The sequence below is a fragment of the Musa acuminata genome, chromosome BXJ2-5, assembly GCF_036884655.1.
Source record: "Musa acuminata AAA Group cultivar baxijiao chromosome BXJ2-5, Cavendish_Baxijiao_AAA, whole genome shotgun sequence".
In the NCBI taxonomy this organism is placed as follows: Eukaryota; Viridiplantae; Streptophyta; class Magnoliopsida; order Zingiberales; family Musaceae; genus Musa; species Musa acuminata.
In genome coordinates, this window is record NC_088342.1 from 13943832 (window position 1) to 13968248 (window position 24417).

At 37.9% G+C, this 24417-nt stretch overlaps 1 protein-coding gene across 1 annotated transcript; it reads left to right on the top strand.

Annotated features, from left to right (window-relative positions):
* Positions 1 to 5588: 5588 nt before the first annotated feature.
* LOC135611721 (probable serine/threonine-protein kinase PBL11) lies at positions 5589 to 7833 on the top strand. The gene is made up of 6 exons (XM_065107375.1): positions 5589 to 6002; positions 6183 to 6530; positions 6697 to 6835; positions 6907 to 7043; positions 7139 to 7268; positions 7378 to 7833. Exons 1-6 carry the CDS (start codon positions 5775 to 5777, stop codon positions 7701 to 7703), a joined length of 1308 nt encoding a protein of 435 aa, XP_064963447.1. The 5' UTR covers positions 5589 to 5774; the 3' UTR covers positions 7704 to 7833.
* The last annotated feature ends 16584 nt before the right edge of the window (positions 7834 to 24417 follow it).

A 24417-nucleotide genomic window follows, 5' to 3' on the forward strand; every position in this document is an offset into this window, starting at 1 on the left:
ATGGGTATAACTATAATTTCTCTACTTCAAGAAACCCATAACAAAATATAGTAGTTGAAAGAAAAAATAGGAGTTTACAAGAAATGACAAGAACCATGTTAAACGAACATAGTCTACCCAAATATTTTTAGGCAGAAGCCGTTAACACAACATGCTATGTCATAAATAGGGTTCTAGTAAGACTATTATTTTCCAAAACTCCTTATGAGTTATGGAATAACAAAAAACCCAATGTTGTATATTTTAAAGTTTTCGATTTTAATTATTTTATTTTAAACGAAAAAGATGCCTTAAGAAAATTTGATGCAAAATCTGATAAAAATATATTTCTTGATTATTCTTCTACTTCTAAAGCATTTTGTGTGTTTAATAAAATAACTTTAGTTATAGAAGAATCTATTCATGTTGTTTTCAATGAGATTTCCGAATCCAAGAAAAATGATTTTGATGATGATTTTGATTTAGATGGTTTAAATTTGAATGAACCCTCGCCTCCCACTTGCAACTTGGATGCATCTTCTTTCAAAGAATCCTTACCTAATGATTAGAAGTATATAGATGCTCATCTTAAGGAGCTAATCATTGGAGACACTTCAAAAGGTGTACAAACTCGTTCTTCTCTTCAATTTTTTGTGCGAATGTAACCTTTTTGTCTCAAATTGAACCTAAATGAATTGATGAGACCCCAAAAGATGATTCATATATTATTGTAATACATGAGGAATTAAATCAATTTGAGAGAAATGAGATGTGGAAGCTTGTTCCTAGACCTAGTGACCATTTGGTAATTGGTACTAAATGGGTCTTCAGAAACAAGCAAGATGAACTTAGTATTATAGTTAGAAACAAGGCTAGATCAGTGGCCAAAAGTTTCAATTAAGAAGAATATATCGATTATGAAGAAATCTTCGCTCCTGTGGCTAGACCTGAAGCCATAAGGATTCTCAATAATTTTAAATTATTCCAAATGGATGTTAAAAGTACTTTTCCTAATGGCTTTATTGCTTAAGAAGTTTATGTTGAACAACCTCCTAGATTTTTTTAGAATGCTAACTTTTTGTATCATGTGTTTAAGTTGACTAAGACTCTCTATGGATTAAAACAAGCCCCTAGGGTTTGGTATAAGAGACTTAGTTCTTTTCTTATTCAAAATAATTTTATGAAAGGCAAGATTAATACTATATTATTTATCAAATATTTTGAAAATAATTTTCTCATTGTTCAAATTTATGTTGATGATATCATTTTGGATCTTCAAATGAGTCTTTATGTGAATATTTTGCCAATAGTATGAGCCATGAATTTGAAATGAGTTTGATGGGGGAATTAACTTTTTTCTTAGGTTTACAAATCAAATAATTTAGTGTTGGCTTTTTGGTTAGTCAAACAAAATATACTTTAGATATATTAAAATGATTTAATATGGATAATGCTAAGGCTATTAATACACCAATGAGCACTTCTACAAAATTAGATATGGATATTAATGGAGAATGTTTTGATCAAAAGACTTTTAAGGGTATGATAGATAGTTTATTATACCTCATAGCAACTATACCCGATATACTATATTTCAATCTAATCCTAAGTGATCTCACTTAAAAGCTATTAAAAGGATTTTTAGATACCTAAAAGGAACTCCTAATCTAGTATTATGGTAGCCAAAAACTAGAAATCATGAATTGATTGCTTATTCCAATGCTGATTTTGCTGGGTGTCAAATAGATAAAAAAATGCACATTTAGAATATGTCACTCTTAGGTCATGCACTTGTCTCTTGGTCTTCCAAGGAACAAAACTCAATTGCATTATCTACAATCGAAGCTGAATATATAATAGCAGATGTATGCACAAGTTATATGGATAAAAAATACTTTAGAAGATTATGAAATTTATTTGAAAAATATTTCTATAAAATACGATAACACTAGTGCAATATGTTTAACTAAGAATCTTATTTAACACTCTAGAACTAAACATATTGACATTATGCATCATTTTATAAGAGATCATGTTAATAATCATGACATATCTTTAGAATTTGTTAATACAAAGTATCAATTAGCAGATATTTTTATAAAACCATTAAATGAGGAATAATTTGATTTTATTAGAAAAGAATTATGTATGTTAAATCTTTCGAATGCATGAGTTCCTCTTGTATATTTTTCGGATTTCTCAGTTTTTCATAACTTGAATTTTTCTTTTAAATGGAGATTGTCTTATATGAATCTTTCCTCTTTCTATTTGCAAAAGAAGAGCCTTGATTCATGGATTTTTTATCCTTCTTTTAATGATCTTTCCCCATAAATTCTTCCTCACTCTACTCACAAAAGAAGAATTTTTATCGATGGACTTTTAATATATGATTTGATTTTCTTTTTTTGGTATAGACATCTTGATCCTTTATGATGAATCCTCTCTTTTTGCTATAGTAGAAGCTTATCCAATGAAACTTAACTTTCATGAATTTGGTTCTTAGTTTTTCATAGAGAATGAATTCCTCCCTTACTCTTCTTATCTTTTTCTTGTTTTTATGACAAAGGAAGAAAGAAAATTACATATCTCAAAAAGAACCAAAATGCTCCTGCACATCTAAAGCAAAAATGCTAGCTTGCCTATTTCAAAAAGCAAAAGCAGTTATCATGTAAAGTGTTTGCTTAACTTCTCATTTTTGCTAGCTTGGATAAATTAGTATAAAACTTACTTGAATAATTTAAACCACTTGTATTGTTGAATGATTCTCCTTTTTGTTAATGACAAAGAGAGAGAAATGATGAATGTTTGGTATTATGATCAAAATATTGATTTAATGCATGAAGTGATAAATACTTAAAATTTTAATGTCTTAGCATCATTAATGTTATGCCCAAAATGATGTATCATGAATGCTTTAGTATCATGCATGGGAGAAATGATGAATGTTTGGTATCACGATTCAAATGTTGATTTAATGGATGAAATGATAAAAATTTTAATGTCTTAGCATCGTGAATATTATACCCACCATGACGTATCATGAATACTTTAGTTTCATGTATGATATACCCACAGTGATGATTAATTTAATTTTGGTATCATGCATGAAGTGAGGATGAAAAGTAAAGTTTTGAAACTGTGTATGAAATTTTGATTTGATATATTGTATTCGATCCTTGTGATCGAAATTATTTCATTTGAATTCAAAGGTCATTATTCCTTTTCAATTTAAGTCTGCTTATCTCAATATGGCATATAGATAGGGGGAGTTGAGGTTAACTCCATCATCAATTGATTGTCATCATAAAAAAGGGGGAGATTGTTGAATCTCGGTTTTGATGATGAAGTCAATTGATAAATTATTGATTTAATCCATATGTTGAGATAAATGTTGCAGGATTAACTATATTAATAAATACGACATAAAGTAGATGTTGGGCCGAAGTCAAAGATCGGACGATATAACGAAGATTCGGATGATATGTTGGAAGCTCATCGAGAGTTCATCGAGAGTTCGCCGAGAGCTCTATGAGAAGTTGCGGTCATTGCCGATCGAGATAGGAAGGGGAAGAATCTATAAGATGCAATCTGTGAGATGCATCTGCAACTCACCGACCATAGGAGCAGGCTGTCGAAGCAAGTAGTTGCAAGAAAGTCACCGACTTAGATAGGAGAAGAGATCATTGCGGTGGCACTCATTTGGACTCTTGACAGAGAGTGCAATGCTGGCCATTGGAGTAGCAGAGGTGGCCAGTTAGAAGCCTTTGGAGCTCCGACCGGAGTGGTGGCACCGCTGCTTGAGACTTTGCAAGTGTAGTGGGAGTGACGATAGCAAAGAACACAATTTCTCATCGATGAGAAGATAAGTATTGCTCTAAGGCAATGGCTCTGATACTATGATAAACTATGAAATATAATTATAGAGTATGTTTGAGATAGCGAACTTGATGACTATTTCTACATATTAGTAAAGAGGATTTTCCTCAACAGCTCAAAGAGTTCCTCGTGCAATTGAAGAAATCTAATATGCTATTACAACATCTTGTGCAAGCTCACCGTCACCATCGGACGGACCTCAGGAAGGACCGTGCCGTGCCATGCCATCAGCGCCAGCTCTACGTACCGGAGGACGTCCCGAGGCGATGCTACATGTACTTACGATAAGTCCAGACCTACTCATCATCTATATATGTCAAGACCATGGGGTGGCGGATTGCTCACAAAAAGATTGAACGTGTACTTCAAGGAAGCCTATCCCACTCGTCACTCTCGTGGGTACGCATTTCTGATGTTGGCATAAGCAAAGGCATCTGATTTAGCGTAATTTGGCTGAGGATTTCACATCACATGCATTGAGAAACGAAATTGTTTCTGTGCCACTTGTTGTTTTACATTGTTCTTCCTTGGTATACGTACTACTTGGCTGCCCAGGAAGAAATGGAGAGGCCTGAACATGATTTGGACGAAGAAGGGAATGAGATCGCGGTTGATGCTTGCTGCTGCATCATATTCAGGTAATTGCCAAAGAAAAAAGAGAGGTGGACCCCTATTTGTTTAGTTCCTCCTACACCAATCAAACAAAGAGAGCCCCTACTTCTTTACCTTGTATTTTTGGAACGGTGTTACCATCTCCATCTCCATGTCCATGTCCGTGTCCATGATCGAAGGAGGTTTCGACACCCTTCCAAGGCGACGATACAATACAGCGGCCTTGATGCTATCCAATGTCGGAGGTCGCCGGAGGAACCGTCCCACCAAGCTATGGCTCCAAGGCCGTCGCCATTCGGCAAGTTGGACATCGTCGAACGCCAAAAAGTCAGACGAGTCACTCTTGATCCTCTTAAACTTTGAAATCAGAGAACACCAAAGAGTTCACCGGAGAGGACCGTCCCGCCAGCACCTGAGCCCAGGTGACCGGAGCACGTAGAGACGATCTGGCCCCTGTATACTTTTCCTGGAGAACTCATCCATCCACCCACCATGGCAACCGACCTCTCTCGCAATTTAAGTTACTAAGTCTGTACAAACCAGGAGCCCAAATCTTGATACGAGCTCTCTCGAGGGTGAGTCATAGATTAGTTTGGAATTAAAAAGTCCTAAATCAGCCAGGAGTTAGGATTCCTAAACCCAGTAGGAGTATCGACTCCTAAACCAAATCTTGATAGGAATTAAAAGAAGTCGTAAATAAGATAGATAGGAGTTAGTATTCGTAATCCCAGTAGGAGTTGGGATCCTAAACTAAATAGGAGTATGATTCTTAAACGGTTCCGGACTCGGAGATTTAACACTATAAATAAAAAAAAGTATAGTCTCCCCCAAACCCAAACGAGTACAACACCAAATCAAATCGGATTGAGAGAGTGGAGTTGGAGTGGCCCTTCAAAGTTGTTTAGGTATGATCTTACTTTTTATTATTCATTATGGTGTTTCTTTCTCCGCACTTGTGTTTTACTTTCTTTACGATCTCAATTAATTTTTGCCATTTTGAATCTGTTCTGTTCTGTTCTGTACATAATTTAATCGTATATTCTTTATTCTGACACATATGAAATTATTATTATTATTATTATTATTATTATTTTTCAGATTAGATATCGTTTGGGATACCACTGGCATCAATAGTTTTAGCGATCACAGGACAGATTGCCAATGTCGCGCAACTCGCGGGACTTGACGCTGTCCGCCTCATCATCATCATCGTGGAGGCCGCTGCGAAAGCACGAATCCAGAAGAAGAATTGTCGAGAACTGTCGGATTACTTGCAGCTCATTGGCCATCTCTTGGAACCACTCGACATGTCGGATCTCAAGACGTATCCTGAGACGAGAGCGGTATTGGAGCGACTGGAGAATGCTCTGAAGAAGGCCTACATTCTCGTCAACATTTGCCAGAATCATAGCTTTTTGTATCTCATGGCCATGGGGTGGATGCTTGAGCATCGGTTCCAGAAGGTAGAAGCGGAGATAGAACGGTATTTGAGGCTTATTCCGCTCATCAATCTCGTGGACGTCCAGCGAGCCAAGGTATATACGCATCTCTATATTCTACGATGTGTTATTATTTTATAATTTTGTGTAGTAATTTGAACTTTCATTACCCAAAAAATTAATTTTCAAAGTTCATCTTCTTCTGAGTCCCAATCAAATTTAATTAACAATGCCTTTTATTTTGTTTTTGTTTTGTTCCCCTCCTCTCACAAGAAGGCCAACCACAGAATGGGAAGTCTACTTTGCTCTAGAGTCGAAAATGCATTCCTTGGGATCTTCAGACGCACCAATAGGCTTCAGGTAGAAAAACCAGCAAGAAGTGGACTTGGACTTGGAGTCGAAACAGCAGCAGGAACGGGTGGTACCGGAGTCGAGGTCGATGCCAACCCAGACCTTGAGACCTTCCCGCTTAGCCAATTGAAGCGTGCCACAAGGAACTTCTCGCATGGGAACATTGTTGGGGAAGGAGAATTCGCAGTCGTATACAAAGGTCGGATGGATGACAAATTCGTTGCTGTAAAGACATGGAAGCTAAACACCAACCAAGGGTTACAGGAGTGGGTGGTGATTCCCTAGACTTGACTTGACTTGACTTTCCATCCAATATAACGACTATTTGGTCCCCTGTTTTGCTTGCTTGCTTGCTTACTAATTCGATTTAATATTCTACTTCTGATTTGTGTGCTTAATTAATTTCTTTTGTTTCCTGTTTCTTGGGGGTGTTGCGCAGAACGAGATGAACGTTTTGCGGAAGCTGTCGCATCCCAACCTCATCAGGCTGCTGGGCTACTGCAAGGAAGAGAACGCCGCGTTCCATCTCGTCTACGAGTTCATGGCTAACGGGAGCTTACAGGATCATCTTCTTGAGAGTGAGTATTATACTGTATTCTGATATCCGCGCCAAAGAGAAATCATCTTACAGGATCATCTTCTTCAACAGAAGGGAAGCCACCGCTCTCGTGGAAGCTGAGAATTAAAATAGCAATCGGTGCTGCTCGATGTCTTCGTTTTCTACATAAATCGAACAAGCGCATCATCCATCGGGACGTGAAGCCCTCGGTCATCCTGCTTGACTCCGTATGTGATCTTCTCTTTTACGCACGCTTTGTACAACAATCTAATTTCTCTGTTAAAAATGGGGTGTCCTCACCTCAATCTTTGTTCCCTTGCAGGACTTCAACCCAAAGCTATCCGGCTTGGGTTGGTCATTGTCATTGAAGGGCCGGACCGGTAAGCGGGGTCGTGTCTCAACGCATGTCTTGGGCACACCTGGATATTTGGACCCCCAGTGCATCACCACTGGTACGCACAATACATATATACATATCATGCAAGATATCTAGCATATTACGTGTGTTACTCGCCGCTGCCATTTAATACGAGTGAGTGTCTCTTCTCCTTGATCAATCAGGTCATCTGGACGCGAAGACGGACGTGTATGCATTCGGGATAGTGTTGCTGCAGATGCTCACTGGTCGGAAGGTGTTCGATCCTGATCGACCGTGCGCTGAACGCCACTTGGCACAGTTCGCCAAGCCCCATCTCTCATCGGATGCCAAAGAGCTAGCGAGTCTAATGGACCCAAAACTCAATGGGGAGTATCCTTCGGCGGCCGCTTCTCGACTGGCCCGAATCATCGAAGCATGTATCGAGAAGGAGCATAAGCTCCGACCAACCATGAACGATGTTGTGAAAGCCCTCGAGAAGATTGACGCCATAAGGATAGGAGGAGATTAGAAGCTGTTCATAATTCTGTTAATATTCTGTAAATATTGAAATAATATTCAGAGGTCGTCGGACTTGTGGCTGGAATTAGATGAATGGTTCCAAGCGTTCAGTCTTCTTCAGTCGGTCGAACCTCCTCCCACATTATTATACTGCCAAACATATTTCTTCTTTTCTTTTTCCTTATTACCACTGCCAATATCTAGAACAATATAACGGAAAGGTCCAAACAAGCCGAACGTTTCCAACGTCATATCTCATCCACCGAGATCATCACAAGACAAGACGGACGGAGGCTGCATCTGTCATCCTCATCCCAAGCAACTAAAAGGCAGGCCAACTAATCGGTTCATCAACAATTTGTTAACAAAATAATTCATAAATTAAATATGCAGTAGAATATCAAGTTCTCTTCAGCTGTACTTGTTCAAGAATAATCTTTGGATAAACAACACAAAATTAATTGGATGGATGATGTACTCAACAACAGTTGGTGTCTTTTGGTCTGTGCTTTATCAAACTTGAAAGAATTCCTATTCTATATATATATAATGTAATTTTTAAATATTTAATGTATTATTTTTATTGCTGTCATTCACCACAAAGCAATTAAAAAGTATTTTTGAGGTAAATTTCTTTTTAAAAACAATTTTATTTGGTTATTGATATTGTGTAACTTATATCATCATCATCATGATAATAATGTAATTGAAACCACCTAATTTGACACGTGGACCATGTTGTTTATTATGAGATTCCAATGACATTTGAAATTTGAACATTCTTCCACATGGTTCATATGTCGCAATAACATAAAATGGTGACGAATGATAATATTTTATGTGATAAAAAAACTCTTAGTCACATCAAAACTCATTCTTATATAAAGGATGCAATACATGAATTATAATGGTTTTATCCAATTCATTTAATACTTCATTTCACTCCACATATGTTACTGTTAGGATCGGAGTGGCCCTATCGGGGTGATTTAATTCAGCGGATTGAAATTGGTAAGTTTGAAATCGATTTTGTAAACGTATAGAGATTTCGATTCGACAAAGGACTTAGTAAAAATAGCTCGAGTAAAGGAAGGAGATGAAAACCAAAAGTTTGCTACTAAGTAAATAAATGTTTCAGAAAGTTAAACACTCAAACATTCAAGAAACACCACAATTTAAAGTGGTTCGGTCAAATGATCTACATCCACTTGCGAAGCCTTCTTTGATGAGGCTCCTAACTTCCACTAGCATATCACTTTGAAGGACAAGGACCAAATACCCCTCTTACAACCTTGTTACAAGTGGTCCACACTCTTATAGATTTTTCAAAGAGAAAGAGAGAGGTGAACACTTAAGCTATTGAAAATAAGACTTTGCTGAAGCTTTTTCTCAATTTCTAACTTCTCAAAAAGCTGTTATCTCTATTGAGAATTGAGGGGTATTTATAGGCCCTAAGGGGATTCAAATTTGAGCTCCAAATTTGAATTACTTTTGGGTTCCCGGTGCTGGCAGTGCCACTGCCTGTCAGTGGCGGTGCCACCACCTGTTAGTGTCTGACACTGACAGTGTACTGGCGGTGCCACCACTAGACCTCTCGGGTTCTGAGCGATGCCACCGCCGGACCTCTTGGGTGCTGGGCAGTGCCATTGCCCAGTCCGACGGTGCCACCGCATGGACTTTTCATATCACTGGTTGGGCTCGAAATTTGGCCCAAACCAGCCCAAACTTGGGCCCAATTGGCCCCTAACTGGGTTATATGATTAACCCTTAATCTTAACCCAAATTATATGCAAACTATGAAATGAAGACATAGCCCTAAGCAAATTTTTAACCGGCAACATCGAGTTTCCTTCCGGCGAGCTTTCCGGTGAACTTCTGGCGGACTTCCGATACACCCTCGGATTTCTTCTGATGGACTCTCAGTAGGCTCCCAGTCTTGTGGCGAGTTCAATGAGTCTTTGGCAAGTATCTGAACCTTCTCAGTGATCTTCGCGAACCTCCGATGATCTTTCCGGCGGACTTTCGAAAACTTCGGCAAGTCATCGATTCTTTCTCGATTGGCTTCGACAGCACTTCCGACGATTCTTTGGACTTTCGGTAGACTCTCGAACACCCATCGAACTTGACTCCGGTAAACTTGCTTTATGTCTTTATGCTATCGTAGTTAATCCTGCATATGTAAAACACACTTCAATCTAGACAATTAATCCAAAGCATCTAATCAAGTTGTCTTGCATGTCATTGGTCCCTCGACGCTTCATTCGATTCTTCGGCGCATCATCCTCTCCTATGGCCTATTGCCCAATTGGCCAGTTGACTCTGCAACTCTGATATCTTTGGTGCAATGTCCGCTCTTCTTGGCCCGATGCCCGAATCTACGGCTCAAAGCCTTCTATCGATACGTCGACCGATCCACCTGCCTGACGTCCAATCTTCTAACACATTCCTCCAACCCAACATGATTTTCCTACTTTAATTATCTCATCTTGATCGAAGCATCCTACGTCACTCAAAACGTAGATTAAAACATAAACACATATTAATTGGTTTCATCATCAAAATCCGAGATTCAATAATTACAATGCAAAACATTCTCTAAACGAGGACTTTATAAGTCTATTTTTGAATGTTTCTCAATCATTCATGGTACAAACTTTGTTCATGCATGCTTTATGTGCAAAAAATACTATTTATAAATTTAAAAATAATATATCACATCAAATACTAGATAAACTAATAATCTCCATATGCTCCACACAACCTTTTATATTGCATTGTCGACAAACATTTTGGTCATGAGATTCTTATTCTTGAACTTTGTAAATATCTTATGATTTTTTTTACTGTAAAATTTGGCTTGGTCTCAATATCCCTATTTTAAATTCTTCTCCTCTAATACATTTTAGAGATGTCATTGACCCTATATCAATTCATTCAATAGTTACTAATCCAAAAATCAAGTCTTTAAATCAAATAAATATTTTTTTTATTTTTTATAAAATAATCTCAATTTTTTATTTATAAGCTTATCACTTTAATCAAGTATTGAAAATTCTCGAATAATGAGTAGCAATATCCGAAGAACATAGTGTTTTGTCATAGAATGGTATATGGGACTTAGTCAAAACGTTGTGAGGTGTAAATGGATTTTTCATATCAAATGAAATTCTAATAAGTTCATCAATAAATATAAAGTAAGACTTGTTGTAAAATGATTTCATCAACGTCCAAACCTTAAGTACCATGACACATTTAGATCAGTTGTGAAGCCAATAATAATTTATATTATTTTGTCTTACTTTGTCTAACAAATGGGGACTTTGATAGTTCAAAATGAATAATGCATTTCTTCGTAGTCAAATTTCTGATAATATATTTATGAGATAATATATTTCTGATCATAATCTCTCTTAACATATCTGTAAGTTGTGCAAGGTAATCTCTAGGCCTTTTATAATATTATGAACTTCCAACACATAGTTTTAGTTAGATTTTATAATTCTTAATCTGATAATTTGTTATTCATTTATTCTCATGAAGGCATAATCATGTTTTTACTAATTTATATAGATGACTTAATTATTACTGGTAATAAATTAGCAATAATTAATCAATTTTTTATCAAATATCTCGAGTCCCATAGCTATTTTCTTGGGGTTCAAGTAATTAACATGGCAAATAGTTTATTTCTTTCTCAACAAAAGTATATTTATGCCAAAACTATTACTACACCAATCGCTATAAGTATTCCTCGTACTTTATTTGATAGTGCTAATCTCAATAACACCACCGAGTATCATCAAGTTGTCGGCAATCTATATTAATCGATATTTACTCATATTATCTCTCTTTATGCACAAGCCTACTATCAATCATTTAATAGCTATTAAATGTCTTTTTTGATAGTTAATGGGTATTATTGATCATGGCTTATTTCTCTAAAAGGACTTTCTTATATTGATTTGTTTCTTATATTGCTTTATACACTTTTCAATATCGATTGAGCATGTAATAAGTGTTGAATCTCGTATTTTGATGATGAAACCAATTGATAATTGTGTTTATATTTTAATTTACGTTTTGAGTGACGCAGGATGCTTCGATCAGGATGAGACAATTAAAGCAGGAAAAATCATGTTGTGCTGGAGAAACATGTCAGAAGATTGGACGTCGGGCCGATGGATCGGTCGACGTATCGATAGAAGGCTTCGGGCTGTGGACTTGGACATCGGGCCAAGAAGAGCGGGTATTGTGCCAAGGATATTGGAGTTGCGGAGTCAACTTGCCGATTGGGCAATAGGCCGCAGGAGAGGACGATGCGCCAAAGAATCGGACGAAGCGTCGAGGGACGAATGACATACCGGACAACTTATTTAATTGCTTAGGATTAATTGTCTCGATCGAAGTTTTGTTTTAATTGTGCAGGATTAACTATGATAACGATGAAGATATAAAGCGAAATAAAGTGTCGGAGTCAAGTGCGAAGGATTCGTTGCAAGTTCGAGAGTTCGACGGAAGTCCGAAGGTTCATCGGGAACGCTACCAGAACTAGCCGAGAATGAGTTGGGAGCTTGCCGAAGGGTTTTTCGGAAGCTCGCCGGAAGGTTCATTGGAAGTTCACGGAGCTCGCCGAGAAAGATCGGAGCTTGCCGAAGAAGCTCGTTGGACCTCGCTAAGATCAAATCGTGAAGTCTAGGAGCTTGCCGGGAGTCCGCAGAATGGTTTCCGAGAGTTCATCGGAAGACCACCGGAAGTTTGCCGAAAGCTCGCCAGAAAAAGTCTTGACTTACGGACTTTGTAATAGCTTAGAAAATGTCTTTAAATTCATAGTTAGCACGTTAATTAGGGTTAGGATTAGGTGTTAATCCTATAACCCAAGTAGGGGCCAATTGGGCCCAAGTTCGGACTGGTTTGGGCCAAGTTTGGAGCTCAACCAGTGAGCTAAAATAGTATAGGCGGTAGCATCGCCCAGGAGAGGATCTCCCAGCGAAGCTGGGTGGGGCAACTGCCCCAAGCAAGCGGTGGCACCGCCTAGGGCACGGTCTTCGAGTTCTGGTTGGGCGGTGCAACCGCCTCTGACAGCGGTGCAACCGCTTGAGCTCGGTCTCCGAGCTCTAGTTGGGCGGTGCAACTGCCCCAGTCAGGCAGTGCAACCGCCCCTGACAAGCGGTGGCATCGCCTAGAGGCTCAATCTTCGAGCCCTGTCAGGCGGTGCAACCGCCAGACCCCGGAATTCTGGGAGATGACATATTTGAGCTCCAAATTTAAACTGGTTTGGAGCCTATAAATACCCCTCCAATCCCTGGGTAAAATAGACAAGCACAGAGAGATTAAAAGAGAGAAAACACTGCTGCAATCTCTAGAATTTTCGTCCTCTAGCTTAAGTGTTAGAATTCTGTTTAAGAGAGGAGAGTGAGTGCTTGTAAGGGTTGTCTCCTAAACCCAGTAAAAGGAGAAGAGGGGTGTAAGAAGGAGGTTGATCTTCACCTAATAAAGCAAGATCGTTAGTGGATGCCGGTGGCCTCGACGGAAGAGGAATCAGAGGAGTGGATGTAGGTCACGATTGACCGAACCACTGTAAACTCCCGTCTTCTCTGGTTTGCATTTACTTTGAGCTTATTATCCTTATTGCAAACCTCCTTCATAGCTTACTACCTTCTGCGCTTTTACGATTGCGTTTCCAAGCTCTATATTTTCCGAATCGTGTTTAGACGTAAATCGCTTTTCTCGTATGAACATCGTATTTCAGTTTGCGCTTACATTCTGATTTCCATCACAATAGCAAACTGCCTTAACAGATTCATTTTAACTGCTTCTTGCCTAATCACAAGTTAAAGTGATTTATGAATCGGCTTTTCTATTGAAATCGGCTTTGTCGTACGTACGCAGTTTTAAACGTTGAAAGTTTTTCGCTGCACTAATTCACCCCCCCCCCCCCTCTTAGTGCTCTTGATCCTAACAATAATGACAACAATATATCTATTACTTCTTATATCATATTTCTTGGTCATAATTCAATCTCTTAGAGTTCTAAGAAACAATGCTCTATTGCAAGAACTTCTACGAAGAGTGAATATTGAACTTTGTTGGATTCAATCATTACTACATGAATTATTTGTCATAATATTTGATCCTCCACATATATATTGTGACAATATTAGGGCAACAAATCTATGTGCTAATCTTATATTTTACTCTTGAATGAAACATATAGCTATCAACCTTTATTTTATTTATGACAAAGTTTAAAATGATGAGCTATGTATATCTTATGTCTCAATCTTCATCAACTTGCAATGCTCTTATCAAGCCCTTTTTCTTGTCAACAATTCCTTTTACTGTGGTTCAAAATCAATGTCTCTGATGTGAGCATAATCTTGTGAAGGCATATTAGGAAAGATATTATTGAGAAAAATAAATTATGATAAGATTATCATAATCCTCTCAATTTTTTGATACTATATTATCATGATTCTAAATCATAAAAATTATAATAACATGTTATCATGATTCTATCAATAATGAAGATCATGATTTCAACATGATCTCCTAAATTATGAAATGATTTAGTGAATATTTTATATTTAATATCGATTAAAAAATATATAATTATTATATTTTATAATATCTTTTTATGTATATAAATTAATACTCATTATCAATAAAATTTTAATTTATCATTTCTTCTCACATACAAGGTAGATCACATGATCAGTGTGACAGAGCTTTTATCAAGTCTATAAGCATAACACAAGAGGCTAAATCTCTTGAGGAAGCTCATCGTATGGTCAGAAGTGAGATTCTAAAGTAATTTGCCGAACTCCGTAATAGCTCGAGTCAACTTTCCATTCCATTGGTGTTATGTGGCCCAATTTTGACACATTTGGTGGTATAACGGTGTCAGCCCTGTAGGCTCATGTCCTGAATGACGTCGTGATGTCAGCTAGGTAGTGGATAAAGGTGATGTGGTGACTACGTGTCTGTTAGATGGTGATGATGTGTCAACTTTCCATCTGTCTGCTAAAGGTATATAAGAGATCAAAGGTTGAGTCAAAAAGAAAAACAATCTCCCTCGTGCTAGAATACTTTTTTTACCTAAACAAAAAGCTCCCCAATCCAATTGGAGATGATCAGATCTGGGAAACATATATATTTGGGTCATGATCCTACAACAAAAGAAAAGTAAATAAAATATGATGATTCCTTATCTCTATCTCCCATTTGAGTGGAGAAGCTGACTCTCTGGTCAAAAGGAAGTTCATGAAGTTATCCGTTGAACTCAAGATTAGGATAATGCTTTCCCTTGTGCATGTTTCTTGGAGGTGCATAGAACGAGATGAACGTTTTGTGTAAGATGTCGCACCCCAACCTGGTCAGGCTCATGGGCTGCTGCAAGGAAGAGAACACGACCTTCATGGCTCGCGGGAGCTTACAGGATCATCTTCTTTGGAAAGAGTATTTTAATATCACATCTAACATTCAGAATTTACAGCATCGCACTTGATTTCGTTTTCCACCATTTCTCACAGAAATGTATGCGGCAAAGCCTTAGGAGTAGTAGATCCGTAATGCCCACCACGATCCCTTCCTTTAGGGCAGGCTTTAACGCACTCAAAATGGTCGGGGACGATTCCATAGTGTTATCATAAATGTTGTTATCTATTTATTTCTTTATTTGAAGTGGCAACAAAATATCACTAAACTCTTTATTTATTTATTTAATTTTTCTTTACGTAACTTCATGGATATTTATTTCAATCGGTATATTTTTTCCTCTAATAAACAGAAGAATGAACGTTCGTGGAGGCTAAGAATTAAAATAGCAATTGGTGCTGCTATTGCTATTTTAATTATTTACGTAACTTGATGGATATTTCACTTCTATATTTGGGCTGTACCACTGTTTGACGGTTTCGAAAACTGAGTCTGAGCAGTACTATCGCCTACATCGGAGATTATCATAATGGTTCTATCAATTTGGGTTACTGTTTGGGCATTTCACTTAGCCCAACACAACCCAAACTTAGGCCCAATTGGTTCCTAATTGAGTTTACTTAATTACATTCTAAACCAACTCAATTAGACTCTAAACTAACTTGATCTAGACATAATTGATTACAAGCGAATCCTTGTTGTCCGGCATATTATTGGTTCATCCGACGCTTCATCCAATCCTTCGGCACATTGTCCTATTTTGTGGCCTTTTGCCCAATCGGCATGTTGACTCCATAACTCTGATCTCCTTGGCACAATGTCCGCTCTTCTAGGCCTGATGCTCGAATTCTCGTCCCGAAGCCTTCTATCGACACATTGAACATTCCTTCGGCCCGACGTCCAATCTTCTGATATGTTCACTTTGGCCCAATATCCGATTCCTTCTACTTTAATCAATTTGCCTCTCCTGATCGACGTTAGCCCTACGTCACTCAAACACATATTGGATCAACACTATCAATTGGTTTCATCATCAAAATATGAGATGCAATATGACATACTTTGGTGAGAGAATATAAAGGAGTCATAATAACATAGAAGTTTAGAATGAACTTATATAGGCATTGATATATACCTAGGAAGCTTCGAACTATTAATTCTCAAATTTTGATGATAAAATCAATTGATGAAGTTATGATCTAATCAGTATCTGAGTGACATAGGACTAACTTTGATCATAGAAAGATAAATCAATTAAAGTAGGAGAATCAAACGTTGGGCCAGTGAGCATCATGTCAGGAGATTGGACGTCAGGCCGGAGGACTGGTCAACGTGCCGACAAAAGTACTTTGTACCATGAGTTCAGGTATTGAGCCAGAAGGATCATATATTGCACTAAGGAGATTGGATGTTGCGAGAATTCAACATGTCGATGGATCGGGCAAAACACTCTAGGAGAGGATGATGTGCTGAAGGTTCGGACAAAGCATCGGATGAACCAATAACATGCCAGACAACATAATATTAGTGTTTGTAATTGACCATGTCTTAATCAAAATAGTTTAGGTTATAATTGAGTTAGTTTTGGGTGTAACCATGCTAACTCAATTAGGAGCCCATTGAACTTAAGTCAGGACTGATTTGGGCCCGTTGGAAGGCTCATTCAATGACCAAAGCTAGGTCAGGCGATGGCACTACTAGAATAGGTGGTTGAACCACCTATGAATTGGAACATATGAAGTGTATGTTTTTCAAAAGATTAAGCGGTGGTACCACTAGTATTAGGCAGTGGTACCGCCCATACTAGCGGTGGTATCACCCAAACATAATCTCTCAGACTATATTAGGTAGTGGCACCACCCAAACTAAGAGATGGTACCACCAGTAAACTGGGCTACAAGTAGTGGTACTGCATAGTACTAGCAGTGGTACCGCTAGTATCTAGAAAATCGGGGATTTAAATTTTGGCTTTACTTTTAGAAGCTATTTGGGACCTATAAATACCCCACTCATTTCTACTTAGGATAGTAAGAAAAAAAAATAGAAAAGAAAAAAAGAATTCTTATGAAAAAAAAGAGTTGTAATCTCTCTTAAAGTGTAGAGTCTCTTCCTCCTAGTGTTTAGAGGTCTTTTTAAGAGAGAACTGAGCTCCTAGTGTAAAAGAGAGTTGTAAAGGTTATCTCCTAATCCTGTGAAAAGGAGAACGAGTTGTAAAGAGGGTAGTTATTCTTTATCTATTGAAAGAAGATTGTTAGTAACCATTGGTGGCCTCGATAGAAGAGGAATCGGGAGTGGAGTAGGTCACGATGAACAAATCATTAAAAAATCGATTTACATTTACTTTATGCTTTTTATTCATACTGTAAATTGATTTACTTGCTTACTACTCTTATGAATAAGTTAAACACATTTTCGATACGGGTTTGATCAAACAAGTTTTTAAATCATCGTAACTTTACGCGATGAAATGTTTTTTTGGAAATCTAAGATTTTTTTTTTGTTCTTTCGCTATGTATATGATGTCACTCATATATTTTTCTATAGTGGTATCAAAGCCAAGTTATTCATGTGAAAGATTAAATTTTAAACTGTATACTGTGGTTTAGAAAGGCTTTTGACGTCAAAATTATTGACAAAAAGGCGAGAAAGGACAGTAATTGTTGCTACCCTTACAGATTAGCCAAAAGTTGCTCGCAGCCTTGGCCGCCACCTGCGTGCGGGTGCCCAGCTATAGTGACAATGCATGCGAGCAGGGTGATTGTAGGCAGGCCGCTTGCAACAGCAAGAGCGACACCCATAGGGGCAATATAGCCCACAAGCACAACACTTGCAGGCAAGCCGCCTGTAGGGGTGGCGCTTGCCCACAACAGCACCTAAAAGGGTGACTATTGCCTACGGGCAAAGAGGGGAGCTCACTCGCGAGCACAACGCCAGCTGGCGAACTGCTAACAGGCAAGGGCGATGCCCACTTAAAGAGGCAATTGTCGATAGGGTGGCGACAACTACAATGTAGCAAGAGAAGGATTTAGGGTTTTTTTGATGAAAAGATAATTTTACCCCTCTCAATTTCAAAAATTATGAGGTTTGTATTTTTATCCAAATTATACAATTACCCTTCACAAATGAGAAAATTTCTATATATCTTAAATTTTTAAAAAAAATTAGTTAATTAAAATGTTTAATTAACTATTATTATTTATCTAGTAGTCCTATATAATGATATGTACATATGATGTATAATATAGACGGATGATCATGAACCATATGATGTAATGTATGTGTTTGTATGATCATTATTGTTATTATTGAGGCCTATGAGTCTCTATTTTTTTTTGTTTATTATTGGGCTTGTGTGCTTGTGATTATGTTGTAATTACACTGGAGGTATAGCGAGAGCATATAGGCAAAAGTAAGACCCATGAGGCTGAGACGGACGATCGTGATGCATAGAGATATGCTGAGATTCCGATGAAACTGACGAGGATGATATGGATGATCACAGGACATGGAGATGCGCCGAAGCACACATAAATCTTGATTTGAGTGATTGGGCCAATTGACTCAAGCTTGATCACATTACGCTATGGTCTATGATTATCTGGTGTGATTGCTTAAGTGATATTTGATTGCTTATACACCTATTAGATAGATAGATAGATAGATATATATATATATATATATATATATATATGTGTATATATGTATATATGTGTATATATGTATATATGTGTATATATGTATATATGTGTATATATGTATATATGTGTATATATGTATATATGTGTATATATGTATATATGTGTATATATGTATATATGTGTATATATGTATATATGTGTATATATGTATATATGTGTATATATGTATATATATGTATATATGTATATATATGTATATATATGTATATATATGTATATATATGTATATATATGTATATATGTATATATATGTATATATGTATATATATGTATATATGTATATATATGTATATATGTATATATATGTATATATGTATATATATATACATATATATATATATATATATGTATATATACATATATACATACATATACATATATATATATATATATGTATGTATATATATACATATATATATATATGTATGTATATATATACATGTATGTATATATATATGTATATATACATATATATATGTATATATACATGTGATGTAGTTATATATTAAATATATATGTGTACAACACATCATAGGAGATCGAATCAAAATCCTCTCTCTCAATAATATTAAGTCGATAAACATGAAACAATTAGATTGACCCACATAGCCTTCTATCATTATAGAGAGAAATCAATTCTTGATGTAGGTTGAGTTAGTCGAGTCTCTCGAGGCTCACCTATATCGTGATTCGATATATTATCTACGAAATAGAGATATCATAGGTGACTTGAGGACGTAGTATATTCAGTCGATCCCCTCGAGGACATATCATCGAATTTGACTCATCTTGGAATGATGGTGATGACTTAATCGAACATCGAGTCTCTCGAGGCCATGGTGGTTCGAAGGTCGAACAAGATGAAAATTACAAAGAGTTATGATTGGCAAGAGTTGCCTACCTTTTAGGGCTTAGCATGATTAGTTGAATTCCTTTGAGGTTATGTTAAGATGTTGATTGGATCCCGATCCCTACTAAAGATCCGCTGGAGGTCTCCGGTTCATATGTCGGAGAGAGTTATGTATTTTGCAAGAAAATAGTGGGAGTAAGTTAAGATAGAAGTCCATATCTTAATTATTTACTTTTACAAAATCTATATATTATTTTATTTCTAATACATATTTATTTTTAGAAAATATCACTTTCAAATCCCTTGTGTGGCATACTTAATGTCAATTGCCTCACTGGTCTAAACTATATGATTAGCTCCGTAACTCGAGAATTGTTCTCACAGTAATGTCATATATCCTTGTTGTAGTGATGTCTATGCCCAAGGAAGGGGCAAGCGAGGATGAGATCACTCGCAACATAGAGATGCGCTGAGATGCCAATAGAGCCATCGAGGTCGAAACGGATGACATGAGCTTTAGCTTTTTTTTTTTTTTTTTGAGTCATTATTTATGATGGTGTAGCCAAACAAAGTCTCCTTTGTGGAGTTGCCCTTCAACACAATGTCAATTGTATTATTCTTTGTACTTTTGCTAGCTTTGTTGAAGTTGCCCCTTCAACTTCTTCATGCACCTTATGGATTTTTTTCATACTTTTTTGGGCTTGTTGTGTTACACTACTTTTGTTGGAGGTAGATAATTCCAAATTGATCATAAATTACAAATCGAAAAGGTTTTGAAGTAAATAACCCAAGCATACTAAATGGTGATTTTTTGATGAAATTATGCACCACCCAATTGAAAACAAAATAAAAGTACGGTAGGCTCCATTAGTTTATGAATAGAAGGCCATACTCTTTTTCAATTTGGTGTCTATGATGGTTTAGAGAGAACTCCAAAAGCTACTTGAGAAATATCCATTACGATCAAACACGATGGAACTCGAAATGTCAAAGTGTACCCACATGTGTTGAAAGAATAATTAAGCTACTTCTCTATTGATTTATCGTTTTGCAAGGCATGAGTACCATCATATTTGAGAACATATCAATGATCAGAGAGAGGTAGTCATGTCCATATACCATCATAGGTAGATCTCCTAAGAAGTCCAAAGAGATTCTCTCCCATTATTGTAATAGTATAAGCAATAGAGTGTACAACCCCAACTTTTAGTTAGCTAGCTTTAAAGTGTTGTAGAGAACACATCCTCACATGAACCATGTCATCTCTTGCTACATTTGGGGCTAATAAATATGTCGTTATAGGTTTATCAAAGTCTTGTTCATGTCAAAGTGTCTCACTACTTTTGTGGAGTGTATTAAGTACTTTTATAAAGTAGTCCTCCTTGGAGCATGAATTTCATGTTAGTTCTTATTTAGTTTTTTTACCAGACCTCAGAGGTATACATCCAATGTTGCAGAGCATGTATGGTCAGGGAAAGATATTTCCTATAGACATTTGAGAGTGTTTGGTTGTCGTGCATTTGCACATATTCTAGACAATGGGAGGTCCAAGCTGGATGGTAAGTCTAAAGAATGTATTTTTCTTGGCTACTCACATGATTATTTTGGTTACAGGCTTTGGGATCCAGAAAAGCAGAAGGTGTTTAGAAGCAGAGACGTAGTCTTATTTGAGGATCAAACTTTTGAAGATTTGAAGAAGGCACCAGCCAATACTTCTACAGAAGGATTAGCAGATTGTGACCCAATTACTCCTCCAGTATATCAAGGTGATGGGGGAGATGTGCAGGAAGATAGTGTAGAGCCTGTTGGGAAATCCTTGGGGGCGACATCACATGCGCAGCGGCAGAACAAGAAAACAAAATCTCCGATTCCCAAAGAGATGTTCGTCGTCGTGCGAAGATTGATACGCAAAAATCCGCGAAACATGAAACTGCGTATAGAGTAGATTGTGTTACCTAGGGAGATCGTATATCCCTGTTTCCTTACATATCCTTAGGAGAGGGTGAAGGAGGTCAAGCGTTCTCCTCTCTAGCGGTGATCCACACAGTAGGGTTGCGACGACGCTCCTCAAAACTCCAGGCCTACTCTGAGGTGGAGATGGAGAGGAGAATAGGAAAAGGCAAACAAAAGCTCTCTAGCCTGTGGGGCTCTGAATCCCTCCTATTTATAGAGGTCCCCTGTCAAACCCTAATGGGTCCTCCCCTAGTGGGTATTGGATCTGCATCCAATAAGACAAGGGCTCCGTCGGATATCTCATATCCGAACCTCTATTCATCGCAATGCCTACCATATATGTGTGACCTTCTAGGCCCAATATCGAGCTGGCCGTGAGTCATACCTGTCAGAACTCCTTCTAACTCAGTGAATTATTATCTCTGTAATAATTCACTCGACTCATTGACTACGGACGTACTAGGCCACTACGCCATAGTCCCTAGACGATACAGGGGAATCCAATCCATTGGACCTGTCTATCCTCAGTTACCGTGTACATATAGTCCCTCATCCATCTAATATCCTAGAGACAGTATATCGAGCATGGTGTTGTCAGACCCATACGGTTTCTACTCGAGTCTCGCTCTAATCGGATTCTCCTAGAGAAATCTTTCTCCCTCAACCCGAATGACCTTGGCCAGGAATTTGTCTGAGCAAGAACACATGGGATATTCCTCTCATGACGCCGAGAGTGGATGATCCTCTATCGACACTCAATAGCCCTCGTAAGGTAGACTACCACTCCCAATGACCAGCTGTACTAGATCTGGGACAGCCAAACCTATAAGTCTGGTATCAAAGAGTGGAGCACTCATACAGGACATCCTTAGTGTCTCAAGTCTAAGGACCAGATACATCACTAGGACTACGGAATCGCTGTCTGACAATAAGGCATCATCAACCATCCAGCATTCCGTAAGCGGATCAATCAGTGAACTCATTCTCCAATGAGCACCTGTACTGTATCCTTAGTGTCCCTACACAAGCAGCTATGAGACCAGCTACATCCATCATATGGACGGGTATACAGCACACTAGTCTATCCGGTTATCACGATATCCCTTTCGAGTAACCTATGACCGGGATTATTTAGGATATGTGTTTAAAGGTGTATCGATCTCACTATTGTGATCTCATCATGATCCGATTTCCATTGCACAAATCCAAGGACATCACAATATATGTATGCATTTATGTAATAGTTATAAAGTGATATATGCCAAAATATAATAAGCAAAAAGATTCTGTATTAAGTCACACGTGCCATCACTCACGTGATTGGCTTGCTAGGCACCTATGACTAGCAATCTCTCACTTGACCTAAAGCCAATCACCTATGTGTCTGATCCCCATCAGACCCCTGTGACACTCAAAACAAATATGAGACAACGACTTTGTTAGTGGATCTGCAATGTTATCTTCGGATGGAACTCTTTACACTACTATATCTCCTCGGGTCACGATCTCTTTGATAAGGTGGAACCTCCTCAGAACATGCTTAGATTTCTGATGAGACCTAGGTTCCTTTGCTTAAGCAATCACCCCGTTGTTGTCGCAATATAGGGAGATCGGCTCTTCGCTACCTGGCACGACTCCCAAATCTGTGATGAACTTCTTCACCCAAACTCCCTCCTTTCCTGCATCTGATGCAGCAATGTACTCCGCCTCTGTGGTCGAGTCAGCAGTGGTATCTTGCTTGAAACTCTTCCAGCACACTGCTCCTCCATTCAAGGTATACACATACCCTGAATTCGACTTGCTATCATCTACATCAGACTAAAAACTTGAGTTAGTGTAGCCTTCAACCTTAAGGCTATTACCTCCATATACTAGTAAAAGATCCTTAGTCCTTCTCAAGTACTTAAGGATACACTTTACTGCTTTCTAGTGCTCCAAGCTTGGATTCGCCTGATACTTGCTCATGACACTCAGAGCATGCGCTATATCAGGCCTAGTACATAGCATGACATACATGATAGACCCTATTGCTGAGGCATAAGGTATCATATCCATGTTCACCCTTTCTTCTGGAGTCTTTGGGGACATACTCGTAGAAAGCGATATCCCATGTCTCATCGGTATGAGACCTCTCTTGGAATTTTCCATACCAAACCTTTTGACAATTGTTTCTATGTACCTGGACTGGGACAAGCCAAGCATCCTCTTGGATCTATCTCTATATATTATAATCCCCAAAATATAGGATGCTTCTCCTAAGTCCTTCGTGGAGAAGTGTCTAGATAACCAAGCCTTTACTGTGGATAGCATTCCTACGTCATTCCCAATGATCAAGATGTCATCCACATATAACACCAAAAAGGTGATAGCGCTCTGTTAGGACCCTTTTTCTAAGCATTTGAATAATGTAAATTAAGTATGTTTAGTCCAGTTGTTTATTGAGTTGGTTTGATTCAGTTAGAGTCAAGTAGAGATTTATTTAATATTTATTTATTATTAGAGTTCAAGTCCTGATGGACTCCGGGTGGAACTCTATAAATAGGGATATAACTGCTTCTTTTCAATAATCAATGAAAAATACTATTCTGTCTTTTGACAAACCCTAGGAGGCCGATCCCCTCGAAGAGATCAAGGAGGGCCGATCCCCTCGAAGTGATCAAGGAGGGTCGATCCCCTCGAAGAGATCAAGGAGGCCGATCCCCTCGAAGCGATCATTATCATCCCCATTTCTCCCCTTTCTTCGATGATAAGACTTTAGAGTCTTATCATTTGGTATCAGAGCCTACGAT

Bases quoted from the DNA above. Each gene is read 5' to 3' on its own strand.
- LOC135611721 (XM_065107375.1), top strand. From the start codon at position 5,775: ATGTCGGATCTCAAGACGTATCCTGAGACGAGAGCGGTATTGGAGCGA. The intron at 6,003-6,182 runs GTATATACGCAT...TCTCACAAGAAG, and splicing joins TGGACGTCCAGCGAGCCAAG to GCCAACCACAGAATGGGAAG. The intron at 6,531-6,696 runs GTGATTCCCTAG...GGTGTTGCGCAG, and splicing joins AAGGGTTACAGGAGTGGGTG to AACGAGATGAACGTTTTGCG.